Consider the following 25,214-nt stretch of genomic DNA (forward strand, 5'->3'; position numbering starts at 1 on the left):
AACCCAAGTGTAATGACTGCAACAGTGATTACTCTCGAACGTCTACCTTTATGGTAGGTACACAACTGTACTTTTCCTTGGATATTCTTGATATAACTATAGAAGTCTTTGTGGTTGTTTTTATGTCTGCCGCAATTCTGCCTTCATAGATGGCATTAGATATTGGAGATTTTGATGAGGGGTCTCAACTTTTTAAGGGAGTTTTTCTAGTCTTGGGATTTCACTTTTTTCTGCAGCAGTTTTTTCCTTCTGTTGTAGAGTTTATTTATGGAAGGGGACCACCAGATTGGATTTCCTTTTTTGGAGGAGAGCGTCTTGGTTCTGTTGGGTATGGCTCGTTCCATGCATTTATGTATGTTTGCCAAATCATACATCAATGCACTGCGCAGTCATGCATCTATTTTCCATTGACATGGGTGCAGTGAAGTTAGCCACCTCTGTTTTTAGGAGCCCAAAATCAGTTTTAGAGAAGTTTTTCATGGTGGTTACTTTTGCGGGGGTGTGTGGGTGAGATATGGATTTCCTTGGTGATTAGTTTGTTGTCCGATCTAACCAGGGAGAAATTGACTATTGGTGTAGAGCAACGGTTGCCCATGTTTGTAATAACCAGGTCAAGGATATTGCTTCCTCTAATGAGGGTAAGAATGAGCTGGTCCAGGGCATTGGAATTGATGAAGTCCAGGAGGCATTGGGCCAGTGTATTGGTGCATCAGTAAATTTTCCCAATTGATGTAGGGGTAGTTGGTTACCTAACATGAGAGTTTTGGGTTCAACCCTAATAGTTTCTAGGATGCTTGGGAATGTGGAGTGAGTCTTGAGACATGGTTGAGGATCTATAGCAGGCTGCGACCTGAATCTCTGTCTTACCCAATGTTAGTTGTACCTGAAGTATCTCAGATGCGTTATGCCGGGATACTAGTCTGGAGGTGTGCAGATCCTTTATGAATATAGACACACCACCGCCTTTGGAGCTTCGGTCCATGTTCTGGGGCCAAAAGGTGTGGAATGAGTTATAGCCTGGTAGCGCAGGGGTGCTTTCTGCTGCTTTAAACCAGGTCTCCATTACAGCACAAATGTCGATGTTCTCCATTTTGAGCAGTGCTTTCAGCAAGTGCATCTTGAGATTTAGACTTCTAGCATTTAGCAGCATTACCATCAGATTGCATTTATTTATAGCTGTTATGGTGGTAATTTGGTCGTTAGAATATCGCTTAAAAAAGGCACTATGGGGTGGCAAGAGTCTTAGCCAGTATCTGGAAACCCAGGGGTGAGAGATGCAGGCCATCTGGCACAGAGCATCAAATTGTTGAAGTCACTCATTTTCTGGTTGTACTGCGGTATCATTCTGTGCGATGGTAGGATGCTGCTCAGGGCTAGGGTCATACCTGCCTGGGCCACATAATCTGAGAGCTCCTCCAGCTCTATTTTATTGTAGTCCAGGGAGGTACGTCTCAGGTTATTCACACCCACATGGACAGTGACAAGAGTCATACTTGTACTTGTTGTGGAGTGACGCGAGTGCTTGCGTTGTCAAGATTCTGGCACTGGATAGACAGCTGACTTACTTCTCCTTATTCAACCTGAGTGGGATATCAGTGTGCCTCACTATTGTCACTTATGACTAGTGTATTGGGCAAGCTGTTTTGCCTTGGGGGCGTAGGTTGAGGGGCACACTGTGTAGCTGAGCTGTGTGTCTTGTGGTTTGCGCTGTGTTGTAGTGGTCGATTGCGTTTCTGCCTTGGAGGTCTCTGCTGTTTGGGTAATCTTCTATTGAGAGACTCTGCAAAGGTTGGTATGTGTTTTTTTTATGTGAAAGCTGTGATGGTGGAATTCCCAAGTTCACCATGTTAATAGGAGAAAGCACAGGGAGCTGACCTTTAGACATGCCAGGAGGGATGGTCATTATTACTAAGTACTAGAGTGGTTTCCTCATATATTCCTTTTACAGGAAAAATGTCACTCATGGTGTCTGGGTCTTTACAGAGCACTGCCAAACACTTGAGGGGAAACGAATACATAGACCCTGAAAATTTTAGGATGGAGTATTTAGGCAGATGTTCTGAAGCTAGAAAGAAATTGAGCAGTACTTACTGAAAAATAAAGAATTAGCTTATCAAGAATGATGAAAAGAAGGGAGTTGTATGAATGGCTACTGCCTGGCTACTACCAATGCTGGTCTCTGCACAGCTTCACTCTGTTGGGATACAATACTCCTTTGCTTCTTCTCTCACCAGAAGCAAGCCACGGCCTGTTTGGTGAGCCACAGTCTTGTCCCAGATGATGCAAGGGTCTGCAGGCTTTGTAGCCTTTTCTGGTAGATGCCTCGAATAGTAGTCAGACCAGTCAGGTATGTTAATCACAGACACTCTCCAACCAGAAAACGTCAGGAATGAATGCACTCTGCTACTGCTCTCACCGGGATCATAATATAAGCACAGATTCCAATCTGTCACCTATAAAGCAGTTAAGCTTTCTGGCGATAAGCAGTCTCCAGGAAACAACGTGACTGCACTCCTCTCACCAGGAGAAAACAGATGCACTAATCCCAAGATGACTACTGAGAAGCAGAATGTGGGCTCTCCAGTAACTGATGGTCTTGTAATAGATGCTAAAAGATGAGATGAAAACAAAATGGTTTATCCTAAACACTGCAGTGTGCACTAGAGGAGTTAGATGTGAAAGTAGGTAACTTAAATTTTACTGTCTAAAAAGTTACGTTTTAGTGGAGAGTCACTATTTTTAATACAGCAAGATAGATTGAAAGGGGGTGGTCACGTCTGGTACTATGGAATAAAGTAGGATGGCCAATAAATTTAAATAGTTGAAGGGGTGTGATTTCACAAAATAATTTTGTGCTTACTCACACCAGCCAGTAAAAGCAGAGAGGAAATGAGATATATCGTTGGTGTTTAAGAGCACAACAGTAACTGGGTGTGTGGGCGGAAACAATTCTGTCTGACTCACAAGAGACAGAGCAGTAGTTTCTTTTCAAGTTTTAATATGCAGTTGCAAGCAAAATGCAAGTAGAACACAGTGTAAAGAAAGTGAATCACAGTATACAAAATAGAAAAAGGCAATAAAGTAATACAAAATACAACAGCAAAGTAACCTTTCCCTCACAGCAGACTGTAGCAGAGTCTGGGTGAGACTTTCACACTGGGTGAGTACATAGCTTTAATTTTCCTTCACTGAAGGTAAAGAGGGATGTCCTTTGTGGTTCACTGTTGCAGTCATCACTGTAGGGTTCTTCCTGCCAGCAGCAGCCCTCAATCGGCCAGAATCCTAAAGTCTGGATCGGGCGCCAGCTGAGGTTGCCTTTATCCTTACATCAGTGCACCTGAAGGTATAAAAGGACCCCAGCTGACGCCATTTCCCCAGTCTTTCTTGCTGCGCGGTGCCTTGCAGTTCACTGATGCCTGTCGGCCTGTTCCTGTTTGTTTTTTGGATCTATCCCAGGATTTTCGTTTTTTTTACAGATAAGTTCCCTGTTGGGGAGGTCTTTTTCTTGCTCCAGTCAGATGTCAGAAAAAGTTAATTGTATTTCATGTGGGAAACAAATACCTCATAGGGATTTTCACTCTTACTGTATTCCCTGTCTTGGGTCCTAACCACGATGTTGCTAATTGTGTGTTTTGTGCTAGGTTCAATCAGCGTACTATTAGGCGTAGATATAACTTTGCCTTTTATTATTTTGGAAAAGGTTTAATTGTAATATGTCTAAGGATTCTTTTCCTGTTTCTGGGGTGTGTAAGAGGCACAGGAATTCAGACAGGCCTTCGAGGTCCACTGCTAAAGATTGTTACTCCATTATTGCCAGTTGCTGGTTCGTCTGTCGTCAGTGAGGCGCCTTTGCAGCCCCTGTTGTCCTCCTCTTTTGAACCAATTGCCTGTACCAACTCTGGTGTGGAGCTGATGGGGTCTTCAGCATTGCCAGGGACTGGACCTTCGGATACTGCTCCCTCAGTTGGGTCCAGAGCCGGTAGGCAGGTACCGGCTTCTGAGGGAGTTCTTAGGCCTTCCCCACCTCCCGTGAATGTGGATTCCGGTTTACATGCTAAATCTAAGTCTAAAACTAAAGTGAAGTGGTTTGCACAGGCGCCTTTTGGTCAAGGTTCTAGGCCTCAGAAGCAGATGCTTCAGATGCCTGAAGATCTCTTAACTATGATCAGGGGTTCTCATCCCCCTCCTGACAAAAAGCCTAGATTACAGTCAGATTATGATTCTTCAGACAGTACAGTTTTGTACCTACCATAAATGTAGATGTTAGAGTGCTTATACACCTGCAGTCATAACAGAGGGGTTATCCTGCCGTCAGGCTGGTCCTCGGTCGGCCGAATTCCAAAGTCTAGGTCCGGCGTCGGTTGTCGTCGCTTCTTCCCTGACGTCAGCGCGGCAGGGGTATAAAAGAGGCAGCCAATGCCATTTTCTTCAGTTTTTCTTGCCCCAGATGTCAGGTGCCCCCAGAAGGAAGGCAAACATAATGTTATGCAAAGATGCAATGTTGATAAGTCAAAAAACAGTAGTTGCAAGCAAATACACCATAAAAGAATACCCCAAAAAGGTTATATGAAAAGTGTTTGTCATAAGGCCTGTCCTAAGAGGGGATGGAGGGAGGGCAACCTGGACTGCAGCTGTATGAGCACTTGAACATCTACATTTATGTTAGGTACAAAGCTGTACTATGTTCATCGTGCATACAGCTGCAGTCATAACAGATGGGTAGAATCCCAAAGCTAAGTAAGGGTGGTAGGCACTAAGTGGAACTAGGAGGGGCTAGGATGCCCTGCAGAACTGCTGTGGCAAAGCCCGCTCTAGATTTTGAGTATAGTGGGAGGTGATAGTGCTTGGAGAAAGTGTGCACTGAACTCCAGGTGGCTGCTTCCAAAATGTCCTTGGTAGGGACCCCCCTGAGGAAGGCTGCAGAGGTAGCTATGGCTCTGGTGGAGTGGGATCTGATGCATGCAGGCACAGTTTTTCCATGAAATGAGTAACAAAAGCGTATGCAGTGGGCTATCCATTTTGAAATTGTCTGTTTGGAAATAGCCTTTCCTTGGGCACCTGTAGCATAGGACACAGAGTTGCTCAGTTTTCCTTAATAGCTTTGTCCTGTCCAAATAGTAACGAAGTTGTCTGTGAATGTCCAAGGAATGTAGTAGTCTTTCCCCTTTGTTTTGTGGATTAGGGTAAAAGGTAGGTAAGTGGATAGTCTGATTCAAAGCTACACTGGATACTACCTTTGGCATAAAGGTAGGGTTGGTTTGTAAGGAAACTCTGTCCTGATGGAAAATGATGAATGGTTGCACAGCCATGAGGGCCTGTAACTCCAAAACCCTGCGTGCTGAGGTGATAGCTAGAAGAAAGGCTGTTTTCCATGACAAGTACTGTAACTCTGTTGAAGAAGCTGGTTCGAAGGGAGGAAGGGTCAGCTTTTCCAATACGAAGTTGAGGTCCCAAGCAGGGACTGGTGGTTTCCTTGGGGGTTTTATATTCTTTGCCCCTCTGAGGGAACTGTCTTAAGAGAGGATGAGCGAATAAAGGAGGATCTGTGTTGTATAGTGCAGAAATGGCTGAAGCGTGGATCTTGATGGAGGAGAAGGAAATTCCATTGTTTAACATCTCAGCTAGGTACTGTAAAATTTGCGGAATATTTATTACCCAAGGATTCTGTCCCTTTTCTTGATTCCAGGCACAAAATTGTTTCCATTTGGCGGAGTAGGCCTTTCTAGTGGAGGGTCTTCTGGCCTCCAAGATGACATCCTGCACCTCCTTGTAGAGGAGAAATTGTTGGGAAATCAAGCAATTCTCCATGCAGCTAGATTTAGAGTTTTGAGATGGCTGTGAAGGGTTTTGTAGTTGTGCTGGGACAGCAGAAGAGGAACTAGAGGTAGGATCCATGGTGGGGAATGTGTCAGGCTCTTCAGGAGCAGATACCAGTGTTGTCTTGGCCAGTCTGGCGCAATGAGAATCATTTTTGGTCTCTCTGCTCTGTCTTTTAATAGAACTTTGGGCAGCAGAGGAAGAGGCGGGAAAGCATAGACTGTCAATGTTGCCCAATTGAAGGAAAGTGCGTCCACTTTCCAGGCCTGTGGATGATACGTCTTTGAACAACATTTTTTCAACTGGCAATTTCTGTGGGTAGCAAAGAGATCTATGTCTGGCTGTCCCCATGCCTGGGTGATCTTTGAGAAAACTAGAGGGTGCAACTTCCATTCGTGTGGATCGGTCATATTTCTGCTTAGGTTGTCTGCCAGTGTGTTTTCCTTCCCTGGCAGGAATTGTGCCTGTAGTTGAATTTGCAATTCCAGTGCTGTGTTCCATAGGGTCATGGCTTGCCTTCACAGGGGGTATGAATGAGTTCCCCCGTTTGTTTATGTACCACATCACTGTGGTGTTGTCTGTCCTTATCAATAGCTGGCCTGGATGCAGTAGGTCTTTGAAGGTCATAATAGCCTTTTGCACGGCTAGCATTTCCTTTTGGTTGATGTGAAGGTGCTTCTCTTTTTGGGTCTATTTTCCCTGAATGCACTGATCTGTCATGTGTGCTCCCCAGGCGTAGTCTGAGGCGTCTGTTGTGATGATTTGAGTTGCTTGAGGTACACAGAAAGGAAGACCTGTGTTTCTTTGGCAAGCTTGAGCCCACCACATAAATTCCTTTTGAAGGCATGGAATGAGTGGTATAATAGCTTCCAAGCTGTGGCTGTGTTGAGACCATAAGTTTTTTAGGTACCATTGAAGTTTTCTCATATGCAGCTTTGCACATGGGATTAGTAGGATGCAAGATGCCATGAATCCCAGAGCCTGCAGGACTTTCCTTGCAGTTAGCCTGGTGTAAGTTGCCATTTTTCTGAAGTATTGAGACAGTTGCCCTTGCTTGTCTGGCTTAAGGTAGGCCATCTGGGTGGTTGTATCCAAGCTGGCACCCAGGAAAGTTATTTGTTGAGAGGGTATTTCTTTTTGTTGACTGTGTATCCCAGGAAGTTCAACAGTTTTATTACAAACGCCAGGTGCTGCAGTAGTATGTCCTTGCTGTCCGCTTGGATCAGGCAGTCGTCCAGATATGGGTAGATTTGTATCCCTTGTAGTCTGCAGAAGGCGATTACTGATGCCAGGCATTTCGTAAACACTCTGGGCACAGTAGATAAGCCAAAGGGCAATGCAGAGAATTGGTAATGGGTTGAACCTGCAAGAAATCTGAGGTATCTTCTGCAATCTTGTCTGATAGGGACATGCAGGTATGCCTCCTTGAGGTCCAATGTTACCAGCCAAGACTCCTTGCCCAGCATGGGAAGAAGCTGCTGTAATGTGAGCATCTTGAATTTTGGCACCTGTAGATATGTGTTTAGGATGGATAGGTCTCCAGTCTTTGTCTTTCCTTGGTACCAGGAATAGTCTGGAATAAAACCCTTGACCTTGTTCTTTTGCAGGTACCTCTTGAATTGCTTTCATGTCCATGAGAGCTGAAATTTGTTTTTGTGCCTCTGCCCTTTGATTTTGTGGCAGGTTTGGCATGCCTCTCATTTTTGGAAGGGTGTGAAAGTGGAACTTGTAGCCTCTGTTTATAATGTCCAGAATCCATTTGTCTTTTGTAACAATATGCCAATTTTTTGAGTGTCAGTTTTCCGCCCAATGGTGCTGCCATTAAAGCTTTGCTTGGCAGGTGTAGGGGGAAGTCATTGTGTCTGTTTTCTAAAAGACTGTGATCTATCTTCTCCACCTCTTGGGGTTGGTGCTTGCCACTGCCTGGCTCTGAAAGATCCTTGAGGTTGCCCTCTACCCCTTGGACGTCTGTATCTGCCCCTTTGAGGTCTGTCCGTGGCTGGAAAGGACCAATTTTTTGAAGGCCAGTTTCTGCTGAAACGTGGAGGCTGTACCTGCAGGAAATCTTTCACTGTTTGCATTGATTTCGCTTTTTCCTCCATTTTTTTAGCACCTCCTCAGCTTTAACGCCAAACAATACATCCTTTTGAAGAGGTGCATCTAATAATTTAGCTTTGACATGATCTGGTAAGGTTTGCTCTTTGAGCCAAGCATGCCTACGTATAACAGACCCTGTAACAGCAGCTTTACATGAGGCCTCTAAAGCATCAAAACCACACTGCAAGGTATGTTTACCCACTTGCTCTGCACCGTGCAACAAATCCTGCAACTCTTTTAAATCTGGTTGTTCTGGTTGTGCCATCTTGCTTTTCAGCTGAGATATCAAAAACTGTTGATACTTTAGCATATGGAACTGACAATTTAATGCCCTCATGGTTAAAGTGGCCGAGGTGTTCACCTTTTTCCCCCACCTTTCTAAAGATCTGGAATCTCTCTTTGAAGGTAATGGGTTTTTAGCAGTAGAGGCTTTAATTCCCTTGGGACCCTGTGAAATTGTTTCTGGGTCAGCAGTATGGCTTTTATACAGGAACTGGTGAGAATCAGGAACCCGGTAATACCCGTCTGGTTTAACAGGAGCTGGAGGCAAGGAATCTAGATTAAGGCTGGCTTCTGTGTACACATCATCCAATATATCTAAAACAGGAGGGATAGCAAGAGGCCTATGCTGGGGGATCAGAAGAAATTCCCTGAGCCTTTTCTTTGAATCTTAATAATCTTGGCCTTCCCAGTGAAACTGTTCCCTCAATGTATGCAGGGTTTCCCCAAAAGAGAAGTCCTAAGGGGGTGAGACCGAGGCAATAGACTCCTCTGCATCAGAGTCTTTGAATGGAGAATAGGTATAATCCTGGTCCTCAGTTCTGAGGTAATAGAAGCTTGATCTGAGGAAGGGTAGTCTTTCTCTAATCTGGGCCTTTTGTCAGAGGGGGGTTGAGAACCCCTGATAAGAGTAATCAAATCCTCAGCCATTTTAAGCATCTGTTTTTTAGGAATGGTGCCTTGAGAGGGGGTCTGAGGAACCGTTTTTTTTTTGGTTTTCATGGCTGCTTTAGATTTAGTGAAGGCTTTAATAGAGAAAGATGAAGGCCTAAAGACCCCTTGAGAAATGGCAGGCCTATCCAAATTCTGAGTTTCCCCGCCAGGAGTGGCGTCACTGTCTGTAGTAGGAATGGAGGCCGAGGAGCCTGCGACCTCGGCTACTGAGGACACCAGTAATGCATTGTCATCGGTACTCAGGGGCTGCGTAGGCGCCTCGCTGAGTACCGGAGAACCGGTAGTAGGCCTTGGCGTTGTTTCAGTAGGTGGTGCAGACCTCGTATGTCGGTCCTTATCTTTGCGTTTTTTGCTCAAAACTGGAGTCTGAGTATCCAACGACATAATTAAATTTTTTGCCAAAAAAGTGAAGGGCAAATTCCGCCCGACGCTTAATAGTGCGTTTGTTGAATCTAGCACAAAAACGGCAGGCCGAGACGTCGTGGTCTGGGCCTAAGCAAGGTATACAGTAAGAGTGTATCCTTATGCGGTATTTGCTTCCCACATGAAATGCAATTATTAACTTTGTCTGACATTGGACTGAGGCAAGAAAAGTTTCCCCAACGGGTTACTTAGCTTTCAAGAAGACTTCAGCTGAAATACTTTCGTAAATCTCAGGAGCTGGCCGACCGGCACTTGCGAACTGCTTCTGCTTCGGGCACCGTGCGGCAAGAAAGACTGGAGAAAATGGCGTCGGCTGCCTCTTTTATACCCCTGCCACGCTGACGTCAGGGAAGAAGCGACGACAACCAACGCTGGACCTAGACTTTGGAATTCGGCCGACCCAAGGACCCGCCTGACGGCAGGATAACCCCTCTGTTATGACTGCAGCTGTATGCACGATGAACATCAATTTGCTGTTTCTTCTGCTTCCTCCCTTGAGCAGGATTATTCTTTTCCTCCTTATGAGGATTCCTTTCCTTCCGCCTCCCCCCCTGAGGATTATTCTTTTGGTGAAACTCTGCATGATATGAGGGTGCATTTTCACTGTGAAGGGCAGGAATTTTCTGACTCCCAAGAAAAGGCTTAGGAATTTTCTCTTCTCCCACAGCATAAGCCTCTGGCTATTCCCCCTGTATTGGACATTGTTAATGATGTTTTTTCGGAAGCTTCTCTCTCCTGATTCTTTTCCCCCTACTCCGGCCAAACCAGATAGGTATTATAGGGTTCCAGATTCTCATAAATTTCTTTTTAAAAATCTTTCACCTGATCTGGAAACTATTTCTCAGGGTCCTAAGGGGGTTAAAGCGGCCTCTGCTAAAAATCCTATTCCCTTCGACCGTGAGTCCAGGGCTTTGGAGAGATGGGGTAAAAAGATTTATACTTCTGCTACATTGTCCATTAGGGCTTTGAACTGTCAATTTCATATGCTGAAGTATCAGCAATACCTTTTGTCTGTATTTCAACAAAAGATGTCTGCTGCGTCTATTGGTACGGATAGTCAGGAGTATCAGGATTTATTGCATACTATTGAGCAAGTGGGTAAACATACCCTGCATTGTGGTTTTGACGATTTAGAAGCTTCCTGTAGGGTTGCTACAACTGGTGTTATTAGGAGGCATGCTTGGTTACGAGATCAGAGCTTACCAGATCAAGTTAAAGCCAAACTCTTGGATGCCTCTTTGCAGCACGATGTTTTGTTTGGATCTAAAGCTGAAGAGGTGTTGAAAAAAATGGAAGACAAAGCCAAGTCTATGCAGACGGTTAAGGATTTTCAACAGGTACAATCTCCTAGGTTTAGCAGACACTGGCCTACTAAACCTTGGTCCTTTCCAAGCTCCGACAAGTCCCAGGGTGGCAGATTCCAGCGTTCCCGAGGTGTAGGAATCAGTCGCAATCCCGTTTTAGGAATAGGCAGTGGAGTGCCCCCTCCTCCCAGGCTGGGGCAGATAAGTCTCAACCCTACCGGAAGCAGTCTTTATGACTGTCCCTTTCTGGTTCCAGGGGCTCCTCTCCTGGACACTCCTTTGGGGGGGGGGGGGATTTCTCTTTATCAAAATTGGTGCCACATCACCCGGGACAGATGGTTTCCGGACATAGTATCAAGAGGTTACAGATTTCATTTCCACACTATGCCAACACCAAACGGTTGGCCGGACCTACCAAAACATCAGTGGGCAGAGGCACATTGACAAGTTCAGTCCCTCCTAACCATGAGGGCCATGGAAGTGGTACCAACTTTGGAAAAAGGGCAAGGTTTTTACTCCAGGCTTTTCCTGGTTCCCAGGAAGGGAAATTCCTGGAGACCAATCCTGGACCTCTCTGTACTAAACACCTTCCTAGATATACCAAAATTCAAGATGCTCACTCTGCAGCAGCTGCTGGCTATGTTTGGCAAGAATGCTTGGATGGTGGCTTTGGACTTACAAGAGGCTTACCTGCATATTCCTATACGGCAAGAGTGCAGACAGTATCTGCGTTTCAAAGCAGGTTCAACACATTATCAGTTCTCTGTGCTGCCCTTTGGCTTATCTACTGCGCCCAGGATTTTTACGAAGTGCCTGGCACCAGTCATGGCGTTTTGCAGACAGAAAGGGATTCTAATTTACCCTTATTTGGACGACTGTCTTCTTCAAGCGGACGACAAAGAGACTACTTCGGCATCTGGCTTTTGTACAGCATCTTCTTCAATGTCTCAGTTTCACAGTGAATCTAAAGAAATCAAACCTGGTGCCCTCACAACGGATTGTTTTCCTGGGTGCTCTTCTGAGTACTTCAACCCAGATGGCTTGCTTGACTCCAGACAAAAAAGTGCAACTGGCTTCTTTTTTCCAACGCCTGGTTTCACTGACACAGCTGACTGCAAGAAAAATTCTGCAGGCTTTGGGATACATGGCCTCCTGCATTCTGCTAATACCGCATGCAAGGCTGCATATGAGGAAACTGCAGTGGTACCTCAAAAGTGTCTGGTCTCCGCATTGTCACAGTTTGGAGACTGTGGTTACGCTTTTACCTCATCTCCAGCAAGAGTTCCTTTGGTGGGCAGAAGCCTGTCTACAGAACAAGGGTAAGCCTTTTTGTCCTCCACCACCCAACCAAGTTCTGACAACGGATGCATTGGATTATGCATGGGGGGCCCACATGCACGGGAGATGTCTTCAGGGTGTTTGGACGATGGAGCAATCGCATCTACACATAAATTTGAAGGAGATGCTGGCTGTACAGAATGCCCTGCTGGCCTTCAGGGACCTTCTACCAGGGCAATTATTGATTCGGACGGACAACCACTACTGTGATGTGGTACATCAACAAGCAGGGGGGGGGGGCTCTCACTCTTACCCCCTGTGCAGATTGGCCATGAATCTGTGGTACACTGCTCTGACCTGCAGTATCGACTTACAGGTGCAATTTCTGCCAGGGGAAAAACGACTATCTGGCAGACGCCTTGAGCAGGCGCATTTCGGATCCTCATGAATGGATGTTGGATATTCAAATATTCAGGATGATTGTAAAGGCTTGGGGATGTCCGGACATAGATCTCTTTGTATCCCCTCAGAATCATCAGCTTCTTCTATTTTACACAAGGACCTACCACAAACTAGCATGGAGAGTGGATGCCCTCTCATTCAGTTGGAAACACGTCTCAGTATATGCCTTTCCTCCTTTTCCTCTTCTACCTAGAGTGCTTCTGAAGATAAAGCAGGACAGACCGCGCATGATTCTTCTGGCTCCCAATTGGCCTCTGCAATTTTGGTATTCCACTCTGCTGAACCTGGTTCGGGAGCCTCCCTGGATTCTGCCTCAAATCCCTCATCTATTGTCTCAAAAGGACGGCCAGATTCTGCACAGTCAGGTCAAGGCTCTGCATCTGGCTGCCTTGGCGGATCCAGGGTCTGTAACCACCTCTGCCCTTTCCAAATAGGTTTTGGATGTAATCCTTGAAGCTAGACGGCCCAGCACTAGAAAATCTTATGCAGGGAAATGGAAAAGATTTTGTTCCTGGAATCAAGTCCAGGTTGGTGATTCTTCTATTCCGCTCATTCCTCTGATTTTACAGTACCTGACAGAGTTATTACATACGGGCCTGTCTTTTTCGTCTGTTAAGCTTCATGCTGCTGCTATTTCTGCACATTACAGTACGGATCCTCCAATTATTTCTCACCCATTACTTAAGCAATTTCTTAGAGGTGCTAAGAATATTCAGCCTCCTATTAGGGCTCCTATTCCCACTTGGGATCTTAACTATGTTTTAGAGAAGCTAACTCTATCTCCTTTTGAACCTGCAGTTTCCACGGATCTAAAATTTTTGTCTTGGAAAACTGCCTTTCTTTTAGCCATTACCTTTGCTAGAAGGATTTCGGAATTGCAAGCACTCATGGCTGTGGAACCTTTCCTTATTTTCCATCAGGATAAGGTATCTCTACGGACTAATCCCACATTTATGCCCAAGGTGGTTTTGGCTGTGGCCCTGAATCAGTCTATTCATTTGCCTACTTTTTATCCTGATCCTCAAAGTGAGGAGGAAAGTCTTTTGCACTCTTTAGACGTGCACAGACAGCTTCGTATTTACTTGGGACAGGACCAAGATATTCCGGAAATCTGATCAGTAGTTTGTCGCTTATGCTCCTACTGTTCAGGGGAAAGCGATCACTAATTAAATTATTTCCAAGTGGATTGCTCATTGTATCAAGTTCTGTTACTCTTATCATGGCAATCCAGTTCCTGTTAATGTTAGGACTCATTCTACCCGGGCTACTGCTACTTCATCGGCATTTCTTTGTGGGGTTCCTACCAAGGATATTTTGGAAGCTGCTACTTGGAGTTCTTTACATACTTTCTCTAAGCATTACAACCTCCCTCTCTATTCTAAGTCCAGGACAGGTTTCGCTTCTGTGGTTTTACAAGGTGTTGTGACTGCTCCCTCTTTTTCTCCTCCAGCCACCCATTCTTAGTTTGGGACTCAACCCTACAGTGATGACTGCAACAGTGAACCACGAAGGACATAGTACAGTTGTGTACTCTTACCATAAATGTAGATGTTCGAGTGTGTTCACTGTTGCAGTCAGGGTTACCCACCCTCCTATCCCCTCTTGTTTTTTCCTCTAGTATTGTGTGTTATGAGGTATTTTGACTGTTGAGATTTTTGGGCATGGTTTCTTTTATTAGCCTTTTATTTCTGGGCACCTGGCATCTGGGGCAAGAAAAACTGGGGAAATAGCGTCAGCTGGGGTCCTTTTATACCTTCAGGCGTATTGATGGTCAGGATAAAGGCAACCTCAGCTGGTGTCCGATCCAGACTTTGGGATTCTGGACGATTGAGGGCTGCTGCTGGCAGGAAGAACCCTACAGTGATGACTGCAACAGTGAACACACTCTTAACATCTACATTTATGGTAAGAGTACACAACTGTACTTTGCTTGTGTCCAAACAGACCATTTCTAAGTGAATAGCCAAATGTGTTGACTTTTCCTTGCAGTGACATTCCATGGGCCTTGTGGCAAAAGATATGTCACTCTGCAAGGGATACAGCAACTACCATCACCTTCCTAATAGCAAGTGCCCACGATATTGGAAGCAAAATTGTCATTTGTCCACATGCTCTCCAGACATAGATTGGATCTCATGTTCATGGAAACTGCATTTGCCTTTGCTATCCTAAAAGGCATGCTACCTTCTTATGATGTTATATTATATTTAAATGTACAAGATGCAAAGCTTGCCCGCTCATTGATAGTAGCAACACTTTTACAAATCCTAAGTCAAAGAAAAACTATGAATTCAAAGTGTATGCTGACTAATAGTAGACATTTAATATCTCGCAATGTGCTGCCATTGTGAAGATTTTTACATTGACAAGACTGATCACCGCTTGAAGGTTAGAATACTTAGTCACCTTAGGGATATTCTGAACCTAGATCTTAAGAATGCACTTGCCATGCATTTTTCCGCACAACCTACACACAGATTTATTTTTAAAGTGGTTCAGTGTGTACCCTGTACTGTTAGGGAAGGAGACCTTAACAACCACACTGAGCTCTATGAAACTAGCTGGATTGTGAACCTGGGGGCTGATCGGCCAGCTGGGCTGAACAGCATAGTACCACTCACTTAAGAGTGTATCCATTGGTGCAAGCTAGGAGGCTGGTCTTCAGCAAACCAGCCATTGGTTAATTTCTTATTTGAATAATGGGTAGGTGTGTCGCCTAGCCCTCATTGGTTAGTTCACTTTTTCTCGAAGGATAGCTGGAAGAAATCGAGATCTGAAGAAGGCTCATTGCCCAAAGCGCTTATCTGTTAGATCTCTCCATGCTAACGTTTGTGGTTGTTTTGTATTATTACTGTTTCTAATAAAAGTTTGTTTTAAACGTTTTTAAAAAAAGTTCTTCAGAAGAGTGCAACTAAAGCTGTGGAGGTGTACTGAGGATCGCTTTTCATACTTCTCTTGTTTCATTCGGTTACCTTTGGCAGTTCAGCAGTGTTTCTAATTGAAACCTATAATTTGTGTTGGAAAAATGAATTACATTACAGAAAATTTTATAATTTTAAGCAGTGAGCGTTGACTAATTTTGTGTATTTGTTCATAGTTAAAAAAACAGTAGGAAAGACTAAAGAAGAACTAGCAATGGAAAAGAAGAAAGAGTTGGAAAAAAGACTACAAGATGTCAGTGGCCAGCTAAACTCTGTTAAAAAATCTACAAAGAAAGGTAAGCAGACATGTTAATGATACTTGTATGTGGTGATTGTGTCATTTGGGTTAGATTGTCACGAAGTGCACTTGCCTTACAACAAGGATCTTAACTGTAGCATGGCTTCACCGTAGGTATTGCACAGCATTTCATCAGGATCTGATCATTTTTGTTGGCTTTTAGATATTTTAATGTAGATTTCTTTTTATGTAACAATTGCAAATTTAAACTGACTAGTGTAATTTTTCATGCTCATTACAAAAGTTGTCATTGCTGGAGTATTTGCAGAATGATAAACAACCACAGAAGGGCATGTCTCAAGCTGTGTTTCATAAGCAGTACAGATGTCCACTCACCAAATATCTGGATACTGAAAAGGTTGACTGAAACTGGTTATGTTTCCAAGACAGAAGATTATGAAGCTTGATAGATGGCCTTCTATTCCAGTGTTGCAGTATACTACATATGGGTTTACTCCTCTTGTCTCACGTATGTACGGCCTGTGTACAAAAGTTTTCAGTCCCTCTGAAGTGCGTGGGATGTGTGACGTGGCTGAGGAAATTGTGGGCCATAAACGTGAAGTCTGCATGCACCAGCCCTCAGAACTTCTCAGCCGCCAGTCATATGCCAGGTGTTGTTGCTACTGCTGACGTCTGATTCAAAGAATTAAGATAAGTACCCCCATTGAGGACCCTTTCAGTCCTTCCTTTTACTTGTATTGCCTTTTCATGTCATCCAGAAAGGACAAGTGTAAGTGTGGCCGGCAGATTCCCCACAAGGACACCCACGATCAGTTTATTTTCTGCTTGGTCAGCCGCACGACTACAAGGCCTGCCCCATTTGTCAGGCGTTTGTACCCAAAACCCTATGTAGCCACTTGCATGCTTTAAACCTTTACTTGGAAAAGCAACACCTTAAGCATATTGCATTAGGGATGGGAGGGCTCCTCCAGTGTTCCTTCAGAACTGCCAAAAAAGGCCAAGACCTTACAGGCTCACCTCTTTCGCTGAGCATCTACCACCCGATCCTCAGCCTGTGGCCTGCCTGGTAGAGGGATCTAGATCCACCACAGTGGATATAGCGGGTATCTCCATGGATGTCGCACAATCTCATGGTGAGAGCATGTCCACTGAGGCTTTATCGACATTGGTCTCAGTTGCCGGGGGGAACCAGGGTTTTCAGAGGACCTGTCTGATCCCTCCGGTCCTTTGCAGTCTCCAGATTCTAGACACCTTTGGATGCCTGCTTAGGCCCCTTAAAAAGAAAGACAAAAAGCCCATCTCTTCCTCTTCTGAAAGCATGCCTGATTGGCAGGCTTTCGGTCAGAGCCTGTTTAATGCCTTCATGGCCTTGCGGCGGACCTCTACTGTGAGTGCTAACATATCCCTGCCACTACTGAGCCTTAGGCCTCGGATCCTAAGACTAGGCAAGAGGAAGATTTTTTTTTCTGATTCCTCCTCTGAAGAATCTCTTATTTTACACTTCCCAGATTTCCTTCCCCTTGGGGTATGGCTCCCCAGAGGAAAAATCAGTCTAGCTTGACTTCCCAGCTGAGAACTTGACCATTGAGGAAACTATCTCCAAGATGAAGGATCATTTCAAGTGGGAATCTTCTGAAATGACTGAGGTCCAAAAAAGATATTATGATCTCATTCATATGAATTCCCCAAGCCCATCTGCTGTTCCACCTGTCCTTCCTGCCTTTCTAGATGCCTTCTCCTCAGCATCACTTAATCCAGATTCCCGATCACCTGCTCCACACAGACCTGACAGACTTTACATGGTGCCTGACACTGCTAAGCATCTGCTTAAGTGCCCACCCAGCCACAGTCTGTAGCTCTACGGACAAGGCCTCTAAGCTTTTACCCGCTACCACTATTCTCCCTGCTGACAGCAAAACAATGGAACGTCTGGGTAAGATTATTTATACAGGCACCCCACAGCCACCTATACAACAGTTGCACCTCATGCAACTGGTGTTGCCAACTCTGCTGGATCAGGGCACCATCAAATCAGTTCCCTCACCTGCAAAAGGAAGAGGCTTCTACTCCAGAATCTTCCTGGACCCCAAGAAAGATGGACCCTGGAGACCTATTCTAGACCTCTCCCATCTCAACCTATTCTTAAAGGTCCCCCTACCTTCAGAATGTTGACCCTACCCAACACTCTTTCCTCTCCTGCTCCCCCAAGGGTTCATGGCCACATTAGATATAAAGGATGCTTATTTCCACATCTCCATAAAATCAACTTTAAGGAAATACCCGAGGTTATTGGTGGCTCTTCTCACTTAAAATTCTCTGCCTTGCCTTTTAGGCTTTCCACTGCACCCAGGGTCTTCACAAAATGTTTGGCCCCAGTGATTGCTTATTGCAGGACAAAGGGAATACATATATTCTCTTACCTGGACGGCATGTTGATCCAGGCAGGCAGCAAGGAGATCTTCTAGCAGCTACACATACACATTGTAGTGTCTCTTCTACAGTCCGTGAGATTTCAGTTAAACTTCCCAAAATCGCATCTCCAGCCAACCCAAGACTTGTCTTTTTCAGGTGCAGAGTATGCTCAGACCTCATGGAAGCATACCTTCCACCCCCTAAAGATGAAAACATTGACAGAACATCTACTTCTTGTCCTTCACTCTACAGATTTGTCAGCAAGGCAGTTCCCCAAACTCTTGGGCTACATAGCAAGGCTGCATATGAGAAAGTTACAATGGTATCTTCAGTCTGGACACTGCACTCCCATCCTCTGGAGCACAGGGTGCCCCATCTCCCTTGGCTGAAAAAGGAAATACAGTGGTGGTTGGCACAAGTGAACCACAATCCAGGTCTTCCCCTCTTACCACTTCTACCCACACAGGTCATGCTCACAGATGCCTAAGACTTGAGCTGGGGAACAACTCTGGGCCATCGAAAGAGTACAGGGATTGTGGCCAAAACCTCACAAACTGGAACACATCAATGTTCGAGAGATGAGGGCAATTTTTCTGTCCCTTCAGGGCATGTCTACCATTTCTCCAGCAAGGTCCCTTGAAGATTTACACAGACATCACCACTGTGCTGTGGTATCTCAGTAAGCAGGGAAAGGGACCAAGTCATACCTCCTCTGCAGACTAGCCCTTCTGGTATGGGAACTAGCCACATCACAGGGATTTACTCTGCAGGTAGTCTACATTCCCTCTCTTCACAACTCTCAAGGCAGACTATCTGAACAGAGCCATCACAAACAACCATGAATGTCTTCTTGGATCTGGTCTGCAGTTGGGGTACACTTCAAAAAGATCTGCTTACCTCCGCCATCAACAGGCAGCTTCCTGGCTTTTGCACCAGGATACCAGACCCCCAGGCACTGACAACAGATGCCTTCTCAAGCTCCCAGAAGGGGAAATACAGTTATGCTTTCTGGAAGGGGAAATACCGTTATACTTTCCCCCTTCTTGCTCATTCTGAAGGTCCTGCTGCAAATCCAGCAAGACCCTTCAGAAATCTTGTTGGTGACTCCCTACTGGCACAGACAGCACTGGTTCCCCCTATTTCTACAATTGTCCAAGGGCAATCACCACAAGTTACCCCTCTGAGTGGACCTTCTCACACAACACAAGGCATCCCAAATTCACCCATAGTGGCAGCTTCTGCACAACACCCTGTGGCTGATAAGATGCTCAGTGTCCTGCAGGAGGCCAGGAAGCCAAATACAAGAAAATCCTACCCTTCTGAGTGGAAAAGATTCACTTTATGCTGCCACAAAAGACAGCTGGACCCACTTTCTAGCGAGCCCCATCTAGTCCCGTCTTACCTGTGTGAACTACTGTAGACTGGTTTGTCTTATTCTTCCATCATAGCTCATCTTGTCTGCAATTCCGGCATGCCTTCCTCTGGATCTTCTGCTAGCATCCAGACTTCCTTCTAAGCTCTTCCTTAGGTTCAGAGGTTCATACTAGGCTATCTGCCCAAGGGCATTTATAAGCCTAGCCCATAGATGTCCTTCAAGGATGCATCTGCAGTCCTTACAAATGGGTTGTCCTGGTGGCCAGATTCCAAAGTCTGGGTCTGGCCTCGGCTGATGTCGCACTTCACCCGACGTCATAGCTGCAGTTCTGCGGGTATAAAGGCATCAGCGGACGCCATTTTCCTCAGTCTTTCTTGCCGCGTGGCGCCCGAAGCAGAAGCTGTTCGCAAGTGCCGGTCGGTCAGAACCAGAGATTACTACTACCGAAGACTTCTAAAAAGCTAAGTACCCCGTTGGGGACTCTTTCTTGCCTCAGCCGATGTCAGAAAAAGTGAATAACTGTTTAACTTGTGGGAAACAAATACCTCATAAAGATTTCCACTCTTACTGCCTACCTTGTTTAGGCCCAGACCACGACGTAGCAGCTTGTCTAGCCTGTGCTTCCTTCAACCGACCTAACACTTAGACGCCGGTCGGAGTTTGCAGAGGAGTTTTTCGCCCGCTTTTGCTTATATCATGCCGTCGAGACTCCGACTTCACATTTAGCTAAAAGCGAAGAAAGGACCGACACTCGCGTCCGCGGTTTCGCCGAAACCGCGGCTAAGCCAACCGCGTCTCTGTTTCGGCTGAAGCCGAGTCCGCGGTTCTTCCTTCGGCCGAAAGCATGCCTCCTTCTACCGAGGCCTCTTCCAGCTTGGCTGAATCTGCTACTGAAATTCCACCTGCTCCTACAGTTTCTCAGGATTTATCAGATACTATTCCCTTAGATGTATCTACTCCTGCACGTGGAGCTGCTAGGCCCCCTGCATCCATGTCAATTAAGGCTTTTGCCAGGGCTAAAGCAGCTAAATCTACAAAGGCCGTGCCTGCTAAAGCCCCCTCTCACAGGCCTAGCTCTAGTACTCAAATGCTTAGTCTAGCAGAGGATCTCATTTCTTTGATCAGGGGAACCCAGTCTCACCCTGACAGGGCCTCTCACCCACCTCCAGAGAAGAGGCTTAGAGCAGAGCCCCCCTGAGCCAGTTTCTTCAGATTATTCCTGTGATGATTCAGAACATACAAATCCTCCAGAAGGCCCTTATTCTCCATATGAGGACTCTGATGCAGAGGATTCCATACCTTCTGCCTCTCCTCCTGAGGAATTTTCTTTTGGGGAAACCTTGCATGCTATGAGGGAACAATTTCAATGGCAGGACCAGGATTTTTCAGACTCCAGGAAAAGGCTTAGGACCTTTTTACATTTACCACAGCATAGGCCTTTAGCTATTCCACCAGTGCTTACAGTTGTGGATGATGCATTTACTGATGCTTGTACTGCCCCTGACTCTCTGCCTCCAGCCCCTGCTAAGCCCGACAGATACTACAGGGTTCCGGACACACATTATCATTTGTATAAGGCTCCTATTGCAGATCCAGAAACTATTTCACAGGGCCCAAAAGCTGTAACAGCTGCCTCTGCCAAAAGCCTCCCCTCTGAAAGAGAATCTAGGGCATTGGAGAGATGGGGTAAAAAAGTTTATACTTCTGCTACTCTTTCGCTAGGGCCTTAAACTGTCAATTCCACATGATTCAGTATCAGGAATTCCTGTTAGATCAGCTCACTAAAAAACTGTCCTCTCCTGAACCGTTAGACCGTAAGTCCCTTCAGGATTTGGTGCATAACACTCAGCAGGTCAGTAATCATTCCTTAAAATGCGGCTATGATGCACTGGAGGCTTCCTTTAGATCAGCTATGACTGGTACAGTGATCAGAAGGCATGCATGGTTAAAAGAGCAATCCTTACCAGACCATGTAAAATCAAAGCTTCTAGATGCTCCCATGGAAAAACACAGTTTGTTTGGTTCCCCTGCACAGCAAGTGTTGAAGAAGGTGGAAGAAAAAGCTAAATCTGTCCAGACAGTCAAGGATTTCTTACAGGTCCAGCCTCCGAGGTTCAGTAGGAACTGGCCTTCCAAGAATTGGTCCTTTCCAGGCACCACCAGAGCACAGAGAGGTGGAAATAGACGCCCTAGAGGCAGAGGTCAGTCCAGAGGTGCCTACAGGGGACGTCAGTGGCAGCCTAACAGCCAGAGAACTACTGCCACAGATCCAGCCACTACCACTTCTACAGGACAATCACAGTGACTTGGCTCTGCAACCGCCTACCAGGGAACAACTGGCAGCACCCTTAGGCGGAAAATTAGCCTTATTTTCAGTAAATTGGCATTACATTACAGGAGACCAATGGATTTTACAGACAATAGACAAAGGCTACAGGTTTCACTTCCATACTCTTCCAAGGAAGAGAGGAATGCCAAACCTTCCTCCAAACCAAAGGACAAACGCTCTACAGCAAATAGACCACTTACTAAGGATGAGAGCTATAGAAAGGTATCGCTATGGAACAAGGACAAGGATTTTATTCAAGGCTTTTCCTAGTACCAAGAAAGGAAAACCAATGGAGACCTATCCTCGACCTGTCCGCTCTAAACACATATCTCATTGTTCCAAAATTCAAAATGCTGACCCTACAGCAACTTCTTCCCATGCTGGGCAAGGAGTCTTGGCTGGTGACTCTGGATCTCAAGGAGGCATACCTGCATGTCCCCATACGACCAAATTGCAGAAGATACCTCAGATTTCTTGCAGGATCAGAGCATTATCAATTCTCAGCATTGCCTTTTGGCTTATCTACTGCGCCCAGAGTATTCACGAAATGCCTGGCATCAGTAATTGCTCATTGCAGGCTTCAGGGAATTCAAATTTATCCATACCTGGACGACTGCCTGTTACAAGCGGACAGCAAAGACAAATTAACAAAAGACTTGGAAAAGGTTATTCACCTGCTGCAAGCCCTGGGATACACAGTCAACACAAAGTCAAGGCTGATACCATCCCAAAGGATAACTTTCCTGGGTGCAGAACTGGACACATCAAACCAGATGGCATTCCTCACAGCAGAAAAACAGAAGCAGCTACCACTCTATTTCATGGCATTAACAACACAGAACCAGCTTACAGCAAGGAAAATCCTGCAAGCCCTGGGTTACATGGCATCCTGCATAATAATAATTCCACATGCCAGACTACATATGAGGAAGTTACAATGGTACCTGAGGAATTTATGGTCTCAGCACAAGCACAGCCTAGAGACCCAAATTCCAATAATTCCATGCCTGAAGCAAGAATTCCAGTGGTGGGCCCAGGCCTGTCAATTGAACAAAGGACTGCCCTTCCACAGGCCTCGCCCAAGCCAGACTATCACCACGGACGCCTCAGACCTCGGATGGGGGGCACAAATGGTGGACAAGTGTATACAAGGCTTATGGACTCAAGACCAGATGAACCTACACATAAATCAAAAGGAGATGCTGGCAGTAAAACAGGCAATTCAGACATTCAGACCATTTCTTCAGCAGGGTCATTTGCTGATAAGGACGGACAACACCACAGTTATGTGGTATATCAACAAACAGAGAGGCACACATTCATATCCTCTATGCCGGATGGCAATGGACCTCTGGAATGTGGCCCTGAGCCTCAACATTCAGCTCCAAGCCATATTCGTGCCAGGAAAAGAAAATATACTAGCAGACATCTTAAGCAGAACCACCACGGATGCCCACGAATGGATGCTGCATCCAGACATCTTCAAAACCATCACAAGGAAATGGGGACTGCCAGAAATAGACCTGTTCGCATCCCCACACAACCACCAATTGAAAAAATTCTGCACAAGGACATACCACCCACTTGCTTGGAAGGTGGACTCCCTATCCTTCAGTTGGGAAAACCTGACAGCATATGCATTCCCACCTCTTCCTTTGATGCACAAAGTGCTACTGAAGGTCAAAGAAGATCACCCGAGGATCATCTTGATAGCTCCAGATTGGCCGAGGCAACATTGGTACCCGCTACTGAGGAGTATGTCCCGGGAACACGCATGGCCTCTACCCCTAATACCTCTACTGCTAACACAGAACAACTTCAAAATCATGCATCCAAACTTGAAAACTCTCCAGCTAGCTGCTTGGAACATTACATAAGGAAAAATAACCCAAATTTATCTCAAAGGGTTAGAGACATTATCTTGGAGGCTCGCAGACCCTCAACAAGAAAAACTTATTCAGCAAAATGGAAAAGATATCTCATTTGGAGAACAACAAAAGGAGTAGATGCATCATTGGCAAACATAGCTAACATCCTGGAATATTTAGCAGAGCTTTTCCACAATGGTCTGTCTTACTCCTCCATTAAGATTCATGCATCAGTAATTTCAGCAGAATATAACATGGATCCTCCAGTTTTTTTCTCAACCTCTACTCAGTTTCTTAGAGGAATTAAAAATGTAAAACCACCAAGGAAACCACCATTGCCTACATGGGACTTGAACTTTGTGCTAGAAAAGTTGACACTCCCCCCTTTTGAACCAGCAGCAACAGCAGAATTACAGTACTTATCTTGGAAGACTGCATTCCTGCTTGCAATCACTTCAGCTAGAAGGGTTTCTGAATTACAGGCATTAATGGCAGTACAGCCCTTCCTTATCTTCCATCAGGATAGAGTGTCCATGAGAACTAATCCTACCTTTATGCCAAAAGTGGTCTCCAGGGTATCTTTAAACTAAGCAATACACCTACCAACATTCTTCCCCAACCCACAGAACAGGGGGGAAAGATTGCTGCATACCTTGGATGTACACAGACAATTGCGCTACTACCTGGACAGAACCAAGAACTATAGAAAAACTGACCAGCTTCTGGTAGCATATGCAACAGGAATGGAAGGAAAAGCAATTTCAAAACAAACAATCTCAAAATGGATAGGAAATTGCATTAGATTTTGTTACTCTTTTCATGGAAAGGGAACTCCAGAAAACATCAGACCTCATTCCACAAGGGCTACAGCCACTACTACAGCTTTCTTACGAGGAGTGGCTACCAAAGACATTTTAGAGGCTGCTACTTGGAGCTCCGTGCATACATTTGCCAAGCATTATAATCTGCCTTTATACTCCAGATCCCGAGCAGGTTTTGCTACTGCTGTTTTGCAAGGGATCTTAACTACACCATAAATTCTTAGTGCCTCCTCCCCCAGTTTGGCTATGGTATTCTACCCATTTGTAAGGACTGCAGATGCATCCTTGAAGGACATAGTACAGTTTTGTACCTACCATAAATGTAGATGTTTGAGAGGTATTCATCTGCAGTCAGGATTACCCACCCTCCTTCCCCTCTGTGGTACTCCTAGGGTATTTGCCCATCTTGTAGCTAGCTGGGGGAATCTATTATGGTGTATTTGTTTGTATATATGTATATACATGGTTATTTCTATTTGCTCTCTTTGTTTGGAAATATTTGCATTTATCCAAATTTAGCCTTCATAGAGGGCACCTGGCATCTGGGGCAAGAAACACTGAGGAAAATGGCGTCGGCTGATGCCTTTATACCCGCAGAACTGCAGCTATGACGTCGGGTGAAGTGCGACATCAGCCGAGGCCAGACCCAGACTTTGGAATCCGGCCGACCGAAGGGCTGCCTGAGGCCAGGACAACCCATTTGTAAGGACTGCAGATGCATACCTCTCGGACATCTACATTTATGGTAGGTACAAAACTGTACTTTATGTGGCTTTCGCCACCCCTTTAGTTTGAATAAAACTATGCCTATTATTTTGCTGTGCCTCTGTCAAGCAGTGACACTGAAGTAATCCCTGGGGTATATCTGCGATCTCCCATCCATTGGTCAAGATT

At 45.4% G+C, this 25,214-nt stretch overlaps 1 protein-coding gene across 4 annotated transcripts in view; it reads left to right on the plus strand.

Annotated features, from left to right (window-relative positions):
• Positions 1-25,214, plus strand: part of BRD2 (bromodomain containing 2) — a 1,415,611-nt gene that overhangs the window by 1,304,192 nt on the left and 86,205 nt on the right. For all 4 annotated transcript variants that reach the window (XM_044083332.1, XM_044083333.1, XM_044083331.1 and 1 more), the window contains one exon: positions 15,433-15,552. In XM_044083332.1, coding sequence (XP_043939267.1) covers positions 15,433-15,552 — 120 coding nt within the window. The remainder of the gene's footprint in view (positions 1-15,432; positions 15,553-25,214) is intronic.

This window comes from Protopterus annectens, chromosome 9.part0 (assembly GCF_019279795.1).
Source record: "Protopterus annectens isolate FY-2018-M chromosome 9.part0, PAN1.0, whole genome shotgun sequence".
NCBI lineage: Eukaryota > Metazoa > Chordata > Ceratodontiformes > Protopteridae > Protopterus > Protopterus annectens.